We start from the raw sequence: 17,964 nt of genomic DNA on the forward strand, positions 1-17,964 counted from the left end.
TCATAGGTATAAATGTGTGATATTTTTGCAATCAGGGTTTTTTCCTATGTTGAAAGATGTTAAATGGCCATGGTGGGATGAAATCTCTATTCATCACTTTCAGGCCTGTCAGACATTTTATGTTGTTTCTTCTGAGACTTATGGGAGACTGGGATAGCACTATTTCGGCCTTCTTGGGCCTCTTCAGCCAGACACACCCATATCTTATGACTCCTCCCTGTAGAGGTCAAATATTTATTTCTTTTAATTCATAGGTATAAATGTGTGATATTTTTGCAATCAGGGTTTTTTCCTATGTTGAAAGATGTTAAATATAGTGCTATCCCAGTCTCCCATAAGTCTCAGAAGAAACAACATAAAATGTCTGACAGGCCTGAAAGTGATGAATAGAGATTTCATCCCACCATGGCCATTTAACATCTTTCAACATAGGAAAAAACCCTGATTGCAAAAATATCACACACACACACACACACACACACACACACACACACACACATATATATATATATATATATATATATATATATATATATATATATATATATATATATATATATATAGTCTTTTAATGACCCTGTAATCCCTTGCATTGTGGTGGGGGGGGAGTCAGGGCAACTGAATGGAGCTGAGTGTTTACTGGCCGGATGCTCTTCCTGTTGCCAATGGAGAGTTCGCAGCATATATTTACTCATTGTACCCAGAGAGAGAAATATCTGCCACTACGTAGAATCAAACTCAACAGCCTCCTGATTGTGAGGCGAGAACTCCACCTCTAGGTCACTGCACCACTCTTAAGAATCACTGGCTGCTGCACATTAAAATATGTTGTACATTACTGTTGTGAGCCACCTAGAGTTGCAATTTAAGACAACAGCCATAGAAATATTTTAAATAAATAAATAAATAAATAAATAAATAAATAAATAAATAAATAAATAAATAAATAAATAAATAAATAAATAAATGCATTTATTTTATTCATTTATTAAATTTTTATGCCACCCAACTCCCATATACGGTGACTGGGTGGTATACAAGTTGTAAGATCTGACAGGATTGGCATGCTTTGTGTCCCCTCAGTTAAATATTATTATCTTAGAATCAGGAAGGATGCCTTCTCTGTGTTCACACCTGCCTTCAGAACTGCCTCCCCTTGTGGTCTGTGTGGTGACAATTCTGCTGTCCTTCAAAAGAGTCATGAAACCAGAACTGTTTCCACAGGCATTGGTCTGGGGCTATGTGTGAACATTCCTCTGGTAGGACTGACCTTTATTGTGTCAAATTATTTATATTCGTATAATTGTGTAATATAAATATTATACATAATATTATTTATTAAGCTACCCAGAGTCATATTGCAGGGGATATGGATGGCACAAAAAATTAATAAAATAAAAATAAATATTGTTTACTTTGAATTTTTGTGAATGGTATAGATTTGTATGCAAATTGGGAACCATGCAAATTGGATTATAATTACAAGAAAGTAAATATTTTAAAATACAATGAACCATAGAGCTAGTTAGGCACATACTTTAAGGAAATGAAGGTAACATCATAGAACAACTTGATTAATAACTAATGATTTTCCTCCTGAGAGGAACTTTCTTAGGATAATATATTCTGTAAGGTTTTTAATCTTTGTACAATACCTGGAAAAAAACTTTGCTTTCCAAATAAATCAATTTGTTAGGAATTTGCAGCATCTCAGATTTTATCCTCCCAAAATGCTTTGAAGTTTGCAGGAGCACAGATTTAGTACATTTTTTCAAACACTTTAAGGCAGTGTGTGTTTTTCCCTGGGATTGTGTCGCAGGAAAAGATGAAGCTGTCTTAAAATGCAGTTGGAAACGGGTATTATTACATCATGTCTTCTTCTTCTTGTGCCATATTGGTCAGTGGATATTGGCAATCATGTTGGTGATCCTATTTTTATCAACAGCCGCACAAAAAAATGCTGTTGAGTTTTGTCCAAACCAGTCCCTTAAATTTTGAAGCCATGATGTTCTTCTTCCTGGGCCTCATTTGCCTTCAATCTTTCTTTAAAGGATTAAGTGAAGTATGCCATATTTTTCTGGGTATTGTATCACGTGTCCAAAATATTCTAACTTTTGTTTTTTTATGGTTTTGATGATTTTCTTTGGCTTTCCCAGACAGCTTAACACTTCCTCATTTCTGATTTTTGTCAACCCAACTTATACGTAACAGCCGCCTGTAAATTCACATTTCAAATGCTTCTAGTCTCTTCAAGTGGCTTTCTTTCAGAGACCAACTCCCCACTCCGTAGAGCAGGATAGAAAAGATGTAGCATCTGACAAGCCTGATTTTCAATTTTAGGCTTATGTCATGACTGCATCATGTCTGAGAGATCAAATCTATACCCTAGTATAGATAGATACTAGTTCAACCCTAGTATATATAATAATATATCCTAGTTGGATTAAAAAAAATAATTGGGAATAATTGCAAGCACCATATCTTTTGATATTGTATTTCACAGTTACTTGTGCTGTCTGAAGAAAAATGTTATTTTCTCCATACAAAATAAGTTCCGGACAACTTTTCAAAGTTTTTTTTTAAATTTGTTCAGACATCACATCCTCGGCCCGGCATATAGTTATGAATCATTGTTCCAAAGCCTTCCTGTTTTTCATCTTCCTGCTCCTCCAGCTTCATGGTGAGGAGTATAGGTACCATAATAGAGAGATTAAGATTCTTTGATGCTCATTTTAAGACTGTGTACCTTATTAGTAGCTTGGGTTATTTGTGTCATTGTCTCAGGATATTTCCATCTTTTGCAGTCCATTTGGAAGGGAATTTTGAGCAACGTGGCTGAAATTGAAGACACCACTGATTTCTTTAAAGCTGGAGCAACATCGATGGATGTGGTTAGGTAATTCACTGTTCTCTAAGATATTGAAGAGCATTATGGGCATCTCATAAAACAAAATTGACTTTTCGTATTACAGATAGTCCACATTTAGTGTCCGTTCAAAGTTACAACAGCAATGAAAAAAGTGATTTATAACCATTTTTTACACTCATGTCTGTGGCAGTATCTCCGTGGTCACGAATTAAAAATTTGGATGCTTGGCAACTGACTCATATTTATGACAGTTGCAGTGTCCTGGGGTCATCCTGGGGACTGCTTTTCACAGTTACAACCTTTGCAGCATCCCCGTGATCATGCGATCAAAATTCAGATGCTTGGCAACTGGTTCATACTTATGACCGTTGCAGCATCCTGAGATCATGTGATCACTTTTTGCAACCTTTTGATGAGCAAAGTCAATGGGGAAGCCAAATTCACTTAACCACTGCAATGATTTACTTAACAACTGTGGCAAGAAATGTCGTAAAATGGGGCAAAACACATTTAATAAATTCTTACAACATCAATGTTGGGCTCAATTGTGGTCCTACATGAGGACTACCTGTCTTGCCTGTTAGCCCAGCCTGTGGTAGTCCCAGTAAGCAATTTTATCACTCAGAACAAACAGAATTATTTGTTAATTCTGATTAATCTGTTAATGTTTTTATTTAAAACAGTCATGTTCCAAAGTGCCAATTCAAAGACAAAGGTTGTGGAAAAAAAGGGGAAGGGGTGGGAAAACTTTGGTATATATTATTATCCCATTAAGTTTTCTACCAGGCGGGGATAGAAGAACAATAAATTCCAAAGCGCAATTTTAAAAAAACGTTTTCAACCAGATCAGTGTTAGACAATCATCTGTTAAAGATTCTTTAATATGGATGGTTGCATGAAGCAGATGTCAACTTGCAAAGCTTTCAAGTTGCCATGAGCAGGAGGGAGGGAGAACTGATAGAGCTGATTGATTTCCCTAATTGAAGCTTCATTCCATACATGCTTTCTTACTGCAATCAGTAGGAGGGTGTTGGATTTCACAGCCAGCCAAAGTAGTTAATTGGAGAATGTGATTTATGACATGGCCAGGGAGGAGGGGAGAGACAGGGTCATAGAGGAACGTAAATCTACGTGGGATTAGTTCTAACTGCATCCGAATATTGCCGAAATGGTGCTCCTAATAAATGACTGTATTTCTTTTGAAGTTTGGCTCATGGCTCATGAATTAATTAGGGCATCTTTCGGAAACTTCACAGCAGAATTAGTCCCTTCCAGTGGTGGGTTGCCCCCGGTTTACACCGGTTCTATAGAACCAGTAGTAAAATCGGCGGGAGGCTCCGCCCACAGACCCCAGCGTCATCAAAACACTTCTGCACATGCGCAGAAGCTTCTGTGCATGTGCAGAAGAGCACGCGCACGAGCGAACCGAGCATACACACACACACGGCTCTGCTGCGAACCGGTAGTAAAGGTAAGTAGAACCCACCCTTGGTCCCTTCTAGCTTTATGATTCTTTATCCATTTCTGGACGTGACCAGTTGTTCCTTTTTCAATGTTTCTATATCTTAAGGGTGATTGAAGAAATCAAGCAAAAATGTGCTGGACTTGAACTTCAGAATGAAGATATCTACATGGCCCCCAAATTTGGTGATTTTGTTCAAATGGTCGTCAGAAAGCACAGAGGAGAAGACAAGGAAGAATTAGAGATAGATTATGTGAGCTGGTTTCTAAAATGTTATTGTATGTACATTTGGGTATACTCTAGGCAGCAGATCGGTAATAAATACTGAACAATCTAAATAATTCCATCATAAGCAAAATCATAGTACTTTCCAGTTACGTACTGTATATATTTGTTCAGTGGTTGAAATGTATTAAGCCAGCAAATATTTGTGCGTGAGTGTGTGCATATGTGCATACGTGTAACTTTGAGTCAGTTTGACCCTTGGTGACTCCCTGGTGAAGGCCCCGTAGCTTTCTTAGTAAGATTTCAGAAATGATTTGCCATTGTTTGCTTCCTAGGGCTGAGAGAGAGTAGCTGGCCCAAGGTCACCCAACTGGCTTTACACCTAAGGCAGGACTAGAATCTCCTGGTACATAGCTTGATGCTTTTAACCATTACAAATTGGCTCTTTGATATTTTTGTGCAGTTGTGGAAAATTAGTGTTTACTATTTGCCTTGTGATGGAATCTGAAGACTGCATTCAATGCAACTACCGTACTTGGACTATAATCAGTTGGAGAACATATGCTTGTTACACATCATGTTTTATGTAGGAAAGCATTGTTTCTACGATACTTTGCTAAACCAAATCGTTTGTTTGGGTCCTAGGTTTCAAAATATATTAACCATATGACTATAAAGATGCCGTATCAATGTTTCATCAATGGGAGATTTGTAAATGCTGAAGGTGGAAACACATATGACTCTATAAATCCAACAGATGGATCAGTGAGTAAACCTTGATACAGTAATGCTTCCCCCCACCACCCGAACTATTCATATTTCTAGCAATCATAACATGCTATTATTATTATTATATTATTATTAGTATTAGTATATAGTATTATTATACATAGCTTCTTTATTATTATTTTTTCAAAAGCAGAATATAAGCAGCAAATGTTGCTTAAAAATAGCTGCATTTTGATGAATTGCATTGCATTGGGCATTTCCTGTGGCTTTTAGAGGGTATGCCAAAACAAAAGATCCAAAATGTAATAATTTGTAAGTTAGGCATCTTTTCCTTATGAAGAGGATGCCAAAATTTATATTGCAATGTTGCCTGCGAGTATCTAAGAGACAATTCTGCCTAGTGATTCTGTAGTGACATTTCATCTCCCTCCTATGGATAATCAGATTGCATGCATAATCAGATTGACAACCTGTCACCATCAGGGAAATAAGAAATATCTGGTAGAAAGGGTTTTTTTTCCATTATAAAACTGGGGAGGGGAGGGAAGTAGCTCAAGGCTCAACTGTTTGCTGACAACAAGTGAGTATCTCTCAACTGAGAATTTCTGTACCTATCAATCAGTTATGAAGGACAAGCTGATTGATTACTGATTGCCAGGATTGCAAGCTGACAACCAAGTAAATGTACTTTTCCCATAGATTCTTGTAATCTTGAAACAGCAAAAAGTCTTGGGCTATGATCAAGATTTAGGCAACAAAGGTAAAAATGATCATCTGGAAGTGGCTCTAGTATCTTCCAGTTCTTGATATTACACTGCCAGAATTTCAAAATACATGTGTTGATATTTGGTGTTCCAGCACATCAGAAAAGTATCTATCTGGAAAAAGTTGATATGTATTGAAATTAATAATAGTTAATATCCCAAAAATTGTCTGCTATTTTACCAACTCTGTTTGTTGGAGATATTAATTGAAGACCTAATAATAACATAGGAAGGAGTAACAAATATTCAACACCCCTTTAGTTTACTTGTTTGTATTTTAAAGATTAAGGTTAATTAATTTGAGTCATGCTAATACTGGGCAGTCGAGGAAATTGTAGCCTGTGTTGAAAGTATAAAGCAGATTTTTGCATAATTTTTGTAAAAAAAAACAAAACAAAACTAAGTGATTTGTTGTAGAATCAGAGAACTCTGGCAGTATGAACTGAACAAAACATGTCATTAAAGCCAGCAGCTCTGTTCAGATGTCGAATTTAATTACATTTCTTTGAAATTTTGGCTTAATCATAGAACTCAACATGCTTTGACTTAGGTTCCCTTGAAGTTGAGCAATTAAACAAGCCTGACCTGTATTTTCCTTGGTTTATTTAGTTCTATCTGCAGACTCAGAATTTTGCTTCCTCTGAGAAAAATAGGCAGATTTCCTAGTTCACACAAACACACTGCTAAGCATATAAATGCTCCTACAAGATAGAGAAGCCAAGAATGAATAATCCAACAGCATAGTTCCACATTTCTTACATTTAGGATTAAGCCAGGTAATAAAGCTGTTGGTTTTTGGTTTTTTAAGTTAGCAACTTCTTATCTTTATGTAAGGTGATTGCTAAAGTGTCACTGGCTACGGTGAGTGATGTTGACAGAGCTGTGGCAGCAGCAAAAGATGCCTTTGAATATGGTGAATGGGGAAAGATGAATGCAAGAGAAAGAGGACAATTAATGTACAGGTATGGCATGCAGAACATCTTATATTGTTACTTTTATTTCTGTTCTGTTTACTCTGTTATCATAATATCTCCAGTTGGATAGTGTAGACCCATGATGGCGAACCTATGGCCCGCATGCCAGAGGTGGCACACAGCACCCTCTCTGATGGCACATGAGCTGTCACCCCAGTTCAGCTCTGCTGTGCATGCGCGCAGACCTCCCACCGGCCAGCTGGTGTTCGGGTCTCTGCCACGCATGTGTGAGGGGCTGGACGTGTGCAGGGGGGGCCGCACACACATGCACAGGGGGGAACGTGCAGGGAGTGTGCATGCGCGGGGGGGCAGGGTGCATGCAGGGGGCTGCGTGTGCATTGCATTTTGGGGGTTTGGGCGCGCATACACATATTTGCACACACGCACACGCACTTTGAGCATTTAGTCCGGAAAAGGTTAGCCATCACTAACCTTATTGAAGGAAACAGACAATATAAATATGAATTTTTAGTTTTCTCCTTTCAAGTTAGTTTTTGACTTCTGATGACTGCCTGATCTACTCCCTGCAGTGTTTGGGAAGTGGTTTGCTCTTGCTTCCTTCTTAGGGGTGGAGAGAGTGACTGGCCCAAGGCTTTGCGTTTAAGATGGGATTAGAACTCGTGGTCTCCAATTTTCTAGCCTAGTGCCTTGACCACTACACCAAACTGGCTCTAAATTTGAATGTCATGTAACCCCAAATCCTGTATCCATAGTATGATTTATTTTAAAGGATACACAGCAGTTTTCAAACTAAAGGCCGCATTTGGCTTCTGAGCAGCTCCTAGGTAGAAGGGCATAAAGTAAAAACATCTAGGCCAGGAGAAAACTAAATTTAATTTGACTTTGTATTTTATTTTAATTAAAATTTAATTAAATATAATGTCCATTTAAACATTCCCTACATCTCTGACATTAAAATGTGCAAATATCTTTGGAAATATTCTTGCAACCAGTGTTCTGAGACAGTTTTCACGTTGTAAGTCACTGGCTAAAATGTGATGCTTATTCATGTACTAATTACTTAAATGATTGGAATCCTAACTAAGGAGGTCAAGATGATATACTGTATGTGAATTCTACTCCTTCAATACATTATTTTTACAGCAACCTTGTAAGCTTCAGGTTGCCCAGGTTTAAATAGGTTTAATTCTAAGGTCCCTAGATTTTCCCTGATAATTTAATATCATATAGCACTGTCTGTTTGTTCTTTTCCTGTTTCTTAGAAGCTACATTCACATCAAACTGATTTTCAATCATGGTTTATTAAAAGACATAAAAATGAGATTAAAAATAACACTATATTGAAAATCAGTCAGCCTCATCATGACTTAATGTAATGTACAGAGCAGGCTTATCAAAATATGAAAGATTTTTCCACCCCTGGTTTCCAAATTATTGCCGAAAAAAATGCCCTGATCTTCAAATCATGCACAATTTTCATGTGATTTAAATTTGGTGAGCTTACTTTCCAGAGTAACAAGTTTCAGCATGAATTCCAACCGTGCCATTTAAAACATGTCATGTTGTGTTTTTGTTCTCCTGTCTGTGATTCTATTGAAAGACTTGCGGATCTGATGGAAGAACATCAAGAAGAGCTGGCAACCATAGAGGCTATTGACTCAGGAGCTGTGTACACATTAGCTTTGAAGACCCACGTAGGAATGTCAGTGCAAACATTCCGATATTTTGCTGGATGGTGTGACAAAATACAGGCAAGCTAATATTTGAGATGATGTCAAGTCTTCAGTATTATATGTGACATTATTTAGACAATTCAATGGTTTCAAAGAATTAGTGCAGAGAAAAGTAAAAATGCACTACTTAAGGTTTGCCTTCCTCAAAGACTAATTCTCTTCCAGAATTATTATGTGGGTCAGACCTAAATTCTTGCTAAAGATAAAGGCAGCCCAACCCAGAACAATAGCAGAGTTTCTAAGCAACTCAGACGAGGATTGAATGGGGTGGCCAGTAGCTGAAGTCCACTTTTTTGAATTAGGCAGTCAAAAACAATGCTAATCTCTCAGAAATAGGAATTCATTTCTGAGAAACCAGGCCCTATCCTTATGTTAAGATTGAACAACTTTATGATAGCAAGCATTTCACTTAATGGGGCTATGGGTAATTATCCAAAATGGCATATCACACTACTGGGCAGAAATCTCGAATGCTTTTTGCTTGTGGGCTAATTTCTGCAATCCAGGGAGACATTTATGAAGTGCCAATTTTTAAAAACTGCTTAAAGATGGAAAACTACAGTATATCCTGAGTTTTCAGTAGTGATGGTTGGAGTGGATTTTGGGGGGTCATGAAAAGGGAACTTTCATGAAAGGCCAAATGCAAGCCTGATTTATAGTTTACCAACTCCTGTCTTATGTAAGCAGTTGTGTGTGAAATGCTTACAGGTAATCCTCCACTTACAACCATTCATTTAGTGAACATCCAAAGTTACAACGGCACTGAAAAAAGTGACTTATGGCTGTTTTTCACACTTAAGACCTTTGCAGCACCCCCTTGGTCACATGATCAAAATTCAGATGTTTGGCTCATATTTATGACGGCTGCAGTGTCCCGGGGTGATGTGATCCCCTATTATGACTTTCTGGCAAGCAGAATCAATGGGGAGGCCAGAGTCACTTAACAACTGGGTTACTAATTTAACAACTGCAGTAATTTACTTGACAACTGTGGCAAGTAAGATGGTAAAATGGGGCAAAACCCACTTAACAGCCATCTTGCCTAGCAACAGAAATTTTGGGCTTAATTGTGGTCGTAAGTCAAAGACTACCTGTATTACTTTTTAAAATAAAAATATCAGTTCTGGTAAGACAATTTTTGTTCAATGAAAAGAACACTGCTTTTAAACTGATTCGTATACAGGGTTATCGGGGAGGGGGGGGAAATCCTACACTGAACAGACACAGATAATAGTAGAAAATGTCCATGTAGCTTCCTCACTACCAGTATTTTTATCATGTATATTTATCAGCATTTGGGATGTTTTAGGAGACATTCTGTAACTGCCAACAGGTTATTCAGACACATGTGATGATACAATTGATGCCGCTTTCGTCATGACTGTCATTTAAAAAAAAAGGATAAGTGTTTTTTCATTTAGGGTTCTACCATTCCAATAAACCAAGCACGACCAAACCACAATTTAACGTTCACCAGAAAAGAACCCTTAGGGTAAGATCCGTTGTGTTTGTTAATGAAACCAGACTCCGATTAATTTTACTCATAAAATGCTTCTCTTGTGTTTTGAAATTCAAATTTGCTTTTGTGTTTTATTTTCTCCCTGCAATCTGAAGAGTCTGTGCTATTGTTATTCCATGGAATTATCCACTGATGATGCTGGCATGGAAGAGTGCGGCGTGTTTGGCTGCTGGCAATACTTTAGTTCTGAAACCAGCACAGGTAACATCAATGGCCGTAGATGCCTTGGAATATAGCATTCCTTGAGGCTGGCAGTTCTAGCCTGTCAGAGATACAGATGTAGAATGTCTTTTAACCAGATGGTTAATCCATTATGGGCCTTAATGGAAAAGCACAGATAGCAATAGCACTTAGATTTATATAGCCCTTCATAGTGCTTTACAGTTCTCTCTAAGTAGTTTACAGAGTTAGCATATTGCCCCCAACAATCTGGGTCCTCATTTTACCCACCTTGGAAGGATGGAAGGCTGAGTCAACCTTGAACCAATTAGGATCAAAGTGTATTAGCCTAAAATACTGCATTCTACTGTGCTACCATGGCTCAGTTAAAAATAGAATGTTTGTGAACAGCATTAAAGTACAACAACATTTCCAACCTGGTGCCCAGAGGCACCTTGCTATCAACAGTAATGGGAATTTAGTTATATATTTAAAATATTTATAGCCTGGCTACTCTCCAGAAGATCTTTCTGTGAGTTACATTCATACAAGCAAACCTAGGTAATAAAACTCCAAAAGATAAGTGAATGGACATAGTAACATCTGGACATACTTATTGCAGGGGATACTATAATGAAATTAAAATGCATTCTATGAAAACCTGTGTATGGTGTATCTCTATAATCTAAATTAAATTGTTTTTATTTAGGTAACTCCGCTGACTGCCTTGAAATTTGGAGAGCTCTCTGTGAAAGCTGGATTTCCTAAAGGCGTTATCAATATTTTACCTGGTTCAGGTACAGTGGGAGTATAAATATTTATAGCCTTTCCTAACCTGTTGCCCTTCAGATGTATTGTGAGTATGAGACCCAGAATTGTTAGTCTACATGGCCAACAGTTGGGAATTATGGAATATGTAATTATCACATGTCTAGAGGGCCTCAGCTTGGGTTCAAAGAGTAGTTCAGGTGGAAAGAGGTACAGGAGCATTAAACAACATTCTGATTCAAAATCTCCAGCTCACAGTTTCAGTAAAAGTCATGGTTTTGTATCTCTCGTGTCATGTAGGTGGTTTAGTAGGACAACGCTTATCAGAACATCCAGACATCCGTAAACTTGGGTTCACTGGCTCAACACCAATTGGGAAACATATCATGAAAAGGTAATCCTTTCCTTTCATAATATTTCTCAGTGCAGGATCTTAACTTTTGCTCAGTGGGAAGTTGTATGAATGCTGCTTTACCTGAGAATCTCTGTGTCATTTACCAACTAGAATCACAGGTGTCAAACTTGCCATGTCACATTGCCGTCATGACATTTTTCCCATTCTTGTAGCTGGGGTGGGAGTGGCCTGTGCATGACGCATCTGGCCCACGGGCTGCCAGTTTGACACCCCTGATCTAGATAGTCAGCATTGCCAGAATAATACTGAGTTAAACATTGATATTGATTTGGATCAACCAGACTTGCTCATGTGAGTATTTTCCCTGTTTTTGTATACTCCAAAATTCCAAAATTTGCTACTACAAGTTGAGTGACCTTGGCAAATTTAGCTAGGATCTAGTCAAAGTAAGAGAAAAATGTCAAGATACCAACGCAATAGTTTAAGTATGATTACTATTTAACTTATTTTGGGGAAATAACCAAAATAAGTATATAATAAAATTTTTATACCACAATATGTCTTAATATCACTAAGAAATGAGGAAAATGGTATTTGATTTTCAGACTTCTGTCATTTATCGTTTTTATTCATTATAGCTGTGCTGTCAGTAACCTGAAGAAGGTTTCTTTGGAACTGGGTGGAAAATCCCCACTGATCATATTCAGTGACTGTGAACTTGACAAAGCTGTGAGAATGGTAAATAAGCTTTTAAGCTCCATATAAGATTTTCTTCAGAAAGAGTATCATTAAAATGTCCCTTACTACACTGTGCCTTTTTTACTAGTGTTCTGGAAAAGAGTGTGCAACCTCCAGCTCTTACCATACTACATGAGCCTTTTACATTTTAAAATCCTTCTCAAGCAATTGATGCACATAGGAATACCTACCATTTGGGCTGGAGAGAAGATCAGAAGAGAATTAGGCAGAGGATTGCAGAAAGAGAAAGATGGAGAGAGAAAGAAATCTAATGAAAATTGGTGGTTTCTTCCTTTTTGGTTCTTGATGTACCCACTGTTTGCTTAAGCCCACATATTATTTGCAGGTCTACAAATTAGTCCCAGAGGAAAGAAGTTCTCAATATTAAATATTCAGTATTCATATTTCAATATTCTTAAAAGACAGTGTGTTTTAACGATAAGCAGCACAGTAACTACAGACCCCTCTTTGATGATCCTTAGGTTCCCTGTACTATTTGACATTTTCTAAATGTAGTTTAAAAAAATTAAAAGGATGCCTCAAGAATCAGATTTATTTGTAGCGATGCTTCTGGCTATGCAAAACTGGGATGGTAAAGAACATCTTGAAAGGCTGATTCACTTTCTGATAAATTAATATTTTAGGACCAGCCATCCTCAGCAAAGGCTGGTTTTTCATGGCAGCCTATCTGAATACATCAGAGATGTCAAACTCGATTTCATTGAGGGTTGTGTTTGACCTCAGGAGTGGGGGGGGGAGTGTGGCCAGGGTGGGCATGGCCAGCTCAACATCCATTTCCAGCCGCGATGGCCTCAAGCAGCCCTCTGCCAGGGAAAACGGAGCTCGAGAGGGCCACGCTCGGCCCTCCTGCGCGCCATTTCCCTGGCAGAGGCACTGCGGGCTGGTCGTTCGCAGTTTCCAGGGCTGTCCCACAGGCCGGATCTAAGCACCCCGCATGCCAAGATGCGGTCCACAGGCCTTAAGTTTGACACCCCTGGAATACACAGTTGTTCCCTGGCTTTCAAAATTCAGAAAAGGTATCTAGCTCTAAAGACTGCCTGTTTTATATTATTAAATTTTGTTAAGTTACTAAATATGTATAATAAATTTATTGGGTACTGCATACTGTAGTCTTTGATTTATCGGCCATAACTTTTTTTATGTCCTCCAGCTTCCACTATATGCAGAAAATCCTTTCTCGTTTTTGATGGGATATGTTACTCTTCTCCAAGCTGGCACTCTCCAGATGTGTTACAATTTAACTCAGTGTTTCCTGACAGCAGAGGGAGCTAAAGTCCAACACATCTGGAAATCATTAGGTTGGAGAAGCTGAGCTACACAAAGAGAGACTGAGATTTAGCTTCATATTATCGCCTTGTTAACCCACCGAGTGAGAAGTTTTTAAAAAGAAAAAGATTTCAAGGCATCCATAAAAACAACCAAACCAAAAATGGAATATTCTTTTTCTTACGATTCAGGGCATGGGAGCAGTATTCTTCAACAAAGGAGAGAATTGCATTGCAGCTGGTAGACTGTTTGTTGAGGAATCTATTCATGATGAATTTGTTAAAAGAGTGGTAAGAAACTTTTAAGAGTCGATGTTGAAAAATAATTCTGCTGTACCTATTGTTGCTTTGTACAAGTAGTCTTCAACTTACAACACAATTGGGACCAGAATTTCTGCTGTCAACTGAAGTGGTTGTTAAGTGAGTCTTGCCCAATTTTACTAATTTTTATCAATTTTTTTGACTGTGGTTGCTAAGTGAATTATTCCATTAATCATGTGGTCATTAAGAAATCTGACTTTCCTCATTGACTTGTCAGGAGCTGCCTGAGAAGGCTATGAAGGCAATCACGCTATCCTGGGATGCTGAAACCACAGTAAATATATGCAAATTGCCAAACACCTGGCTTGTTGTAAGTCACTTTTTTCCAAGTGCTGTTGTTAACTTCAGATGGTCACTACACAAATGGTTGTAAGTTGAGAACTACTTGTAGTTGCAATATTTTTCATTGATAAAATACGAGTAATGGAGCGAAGCCCTATTTTTTTTTAGTGTTCATTGATTTTCTGAGGTGGCAGAGTTACAGGTTTGTTTACTTTTGATCAAGCAACTTTTATTACTTTTCAAGCTCTGCTGACCAGGTCCTACAGAAGTTTCTACTTCCATTTCATTGGATACAGATGGATATGGATCTGCCCACCAGCAAAAATTACTGATACGCTAGCAGCTTGCTTCAGCATCAGATGTTATGTTATGGGCATTATAATGTGAAATACACTATCTGAAGAATTCCAGACCATTTCCTTATATTTGGTTTGAGGTTTAGGGGAAAAAAAAGAGTCTGTAGTACAGTGGACTAAAGCACTGTAATTAACATCTGCTGCTTGCAATAACTGCAAGTTCAAATCTCACCAGGCTCAAGGTTGACTCAGCCTTCCATCCTTTCAAAGGTAGGTAAAATGAGGACCCAGATTGTGGGGGCAATAAGATGACTTTGTATAAATATACAAAAGTATGAAGGCTATTGCTTAATGCATTGTAAGCCGCCCTGAGTCTCCAGAGAAGGGCGGCATATAAATTAAAGCAAAAAAAACCCAACCCCAACCCCTCCATATTGCTGTCACATACTACACGGCAGTGGTAAAATCCATTTTTTTACTACCAGTTCTGTGAGCATGGCTTGGTGGGCATGGTGTGGCTTGGTGGGTGTGGCAGGGGAAGGATACTGCAAAATCTCCATTCCCACCCCATACTGGGGCCAGCCAGAGGTGGCATTTGCCAGTTCTCCAAACTACTTAAGATTTCCGCTACCAGTTTCCTAACTGCTCAAAATTTCCGCTATCGGTTCTCCAGAACCTGTTGGATTTCACCCCTGCTACACAACTCTATACTTCTTCTGTGTGTAGATCAAACTTTAAACTGCCAGAAGGAAGCCACCTTCTTGGCTTTGTTGTTGGCCAAAAAATAAATCATTATCGGGACATGTTTCTGGTAGTAGCCGACATATCAGCAGATGGGCTAAGCTCTGTGTCTCTCTATGTGGATAACATAGCGTGTTGTTATCCACTAAGAGCCTTCACACAAGCATACTGGTTTTACATTAGTCACTCCAACTGTCGACTATTCAGGGCCCTCCAAGTAGTATAAGGGAAGTCGGATCCTTCAGCCAAATCGTCCTTTAATGTTATTCCTTGCTCGATGGTCTCCTTCCTCCATCTTATAATTCAAGTTTGTTCTTGTCTACCCTCAAGAATGTTTGTTCTTTCCATATAGGGCTCTGTACAATATAAGGGGAACCAAGAGAGGACAATGTCTTCTACTGTAACTTTAAAAATAATAATCTAGGCATTGTTTTAAATATTGTAGAATTATTGTATTATTATCTGTAAAATTTTAGCTGGTATATTACACTATTTAATCCCTACTTTCTTTGAATAATCTTTAGGTGGAAGAAACCCGGAAGATGAAAATAGGTGATCCACTGGATAGAGCTACAGACCATGGACCTCAAAATCACAAAGCACATTTGGAAAAGCTTCTGGAGTACTGCCAAACTGGAATAAAAGAAGGAGCAACTTTATTATATGGAGGAAGACAAGTATGTAGACCAGGTAAGTAAGATCTAATATAGCGGTGATGGCAAACCTATGGCAAGTATGCCACAGGTGGCACAGTGTGCCCTCTCTGTGGGCACGCAAGCGGTTGCCCCAGTTCAGCTCCCTAACCCTAACCAAAATGTTTGTTGCTGTTTTTAGAATAGCTAATTCTTCAATTTTATTTCTGCAGTCATAGCAGTACCACAAGAGTCAAGTAATTATAAAGCATGTAGAGGAAGGGGTGTTGAAGAGGAAGAAGGCAACTGATCATAAAATGCACAACAGAAACTGTAAACCTAGCTCCAAATGATCTATGACACCCTTGTTTGGAAACTAAAATTATATTGAATGGATGCTCTTGTTAAAATAATCAATTGGCTAAAAATTGAAGGCCTTGTTTATTAGCCAAGTTATTTATTTATATATATATATATATATATATATATATATATATATATATATATATATATATATATATATATATATATATAATGCAGTGAGATCACCTATGACCCATGTATCAAGATAGAAAATGATAGAGATTTATAACTACCCTTTTTTTTTTCATTAGGCTTCTTCATGGAACCTACCATATTTACCAATGTTGAGGATGACATGCATATTGCCCATGAAGAATCCTTTGGGCCAGTGATGATCATTTCCAAGTTCAAAGATGGGTAGGTTCCGTTCCAATTAATGCTGCTGTTTGCTGCAGCTTTTCAAACCCTAGATCCGTGATGGCGAACCTATGGCACATGTGCCACAGGTGGCACGCGTAGCCATATCAGTGGGCACGCCAGCTCAGCTCTGGCATGCATGTGCACGCCGGCCAGCTGATTTTCGGGCCTTCTGGAAACAGCCCACCTTCTGGGCTGTTTCCTACCTCCAGGAAAGGCCCGTTTTTCTTTCTCACCTGGCTCCAGATCCTCTCTATGCATCTGGGGAGGGTGAAAACAGCCTTTCCCACCCCCTCGGAGGCCTGAAACGGCCCATTTCCCAACTCCCGGTGGGACAGGAAGTGATGTTTTTTGCTGTCCCCAGCCTCCAGAGACTCCTAGAGAATCATGCAATTGTTAATTTTGTGGATTAAATATCATTGTTATATCCATATATTCATTACATACATTCTAGTCAAGTTCTAAAATAGTTCACAAAAATATCAGATTGGATATACAGAGTTGTTTTAACCAGATTTCAATCAATTGAATTTCAATGGCTGGTTTGCAATTCCAGAGTTATAGAATAAGATATATAAACCACAATTCCTAAATTACATGCTTGAACTGAAATAAATTTTATTATGAATTAGCACAATATGACCACACAATGTATGCTACAAAATCTGAGGATGAAAAATAATATGGAGTGATAAATTTAGCATCTTTGGTATGTTTTATGCTGTCAATATCTTAGATGTTTCTTTATTGCCACAGAGATGTTGATGGAGTGTTAGAAAGAGCCAACAGAACAGAATATGGTTTGGCTTCAGGTGTTTTCACCAAAGACATAAGTAAAGCACTATATGTCAGTGACAAACTGGAAGCTGGAACTGTTTTTATTAACACGTATAACAAAACTGATGTAGCAGCACCATTTGGTGGATTCAAGCAGTCTGGTTTTGGAAAAGATTTAGGTAAGCAGCACTTCATATTTTCTCTTTAGACTCCAATTATATTTACAAAGTGACATGTATTAAAGGTAAGAAATTTATCACTTTCCAGAACTCTTTGGCTCTTATTCTGAATCAACATGATAAACATGAACGAAGGGTTTTGTAGTGTAACAACAAATATTGATTGTTATAACTAGTACAATGTGGGTTTTGTAATGGAGCAATTGTGAAAATGCATTTGAAAGAGAGTTGTGCTATTTTATCCTTAAAATCAGAGCACACATCCAATACAGTAAATTTCAGCCTGACAGAACATGGAATTTAGGACCTGTTGCAAAATGCAGGATTCCTTTACAGTCGAAGCAATCTTTTAACATCTTAAGCTGCACTTTAAAAAAAAAATGGCTTTGATCCTTGGATGATCAAGGCTGTAATTCTGCCTATTCACTCACTCACTCCCTGAGAGCCAGACATATAGGCTTAATGATCTGTTGT

At 38.1% G+C, this 17,964-nt stretch overlaps 1 protein-coding gene across 2 annotated transcripts in view; it reads left to right on the top strand.

The window, feature by feature from the left end:
* The window catches only part of ALDH1L2 (aldehyde dehydrogenase 1 family member L2), a 31,089-nt gene that overhangs the window by 12,474 nt on the left and 651 nt on the right, over positions 1-17,964 (top strand). For both annotated transcript variants that reach the window (XM_070947814.1, XM_070947815.1), the window contains 14 exons: positions 2,805-2,896; positions 4,440-4,584; positions 5,202-5,321; positions 6,884-7,011; positions 8,585-8,735; positions 10,139-10,209; positions 10,332-10,437; positions 11,105-11,192; positions 11,464-11,557; positions 12,157-12,256; positions 13,735-13,833; positions 15,707-15,872; positions 16,429-16,534; positions 17,291-17,490. In XM_070947814.1, coding sequence (XP_070803915.1) covers positions 2,805-2,896; positions 4,440-4,584; positions 5,202-5,321; positions 6,884-7,011; positions 8,585-8,735; positions 10,139-10,209; positions 10,332-10,437; positions 11,105-11,192; positions 11,464-11,557; positions 12,157-12,256; positions 13,735-13,833; positions 15,707-15,872; positions 16,429-16,534; positions 17,291-17,490 — 1,666 coding nt within the window. The remainder of the gene's footprint in view (positions 1-2,804; positions 2,897-4,439; positions 4,585-5,201; positions 5,322-6,883; positions 7,012-8,584; positions 8,736-10,138; positions 10,210-10,331; positions 10,438-11,104; positions 11,193-11,463; positions 11,558-12,156; positions 12,257-13,734; positions 13,834-15,706; positions 15,873-16,428; positions 16,535-17,290; positions 17,491-17,964) is intronic.

This window comes from Pituophis catenifer, unplaced genomic scaffold (genome assembly GCF_029215685.1).
Source record: "Pituophis catenifer annectens isolate HBS135680 unplaced genomic scaffold, rPitCat1.0.hap2 SCAF_7, whole genome shotgun sequence".
In the NCBI taxonomy this organism is placed as follows: Eukaryota; Metazoa; Chordata; class Lepidosauria; order Squamata; family Colubridae; genus Pituophis; species Pituophis catenifer.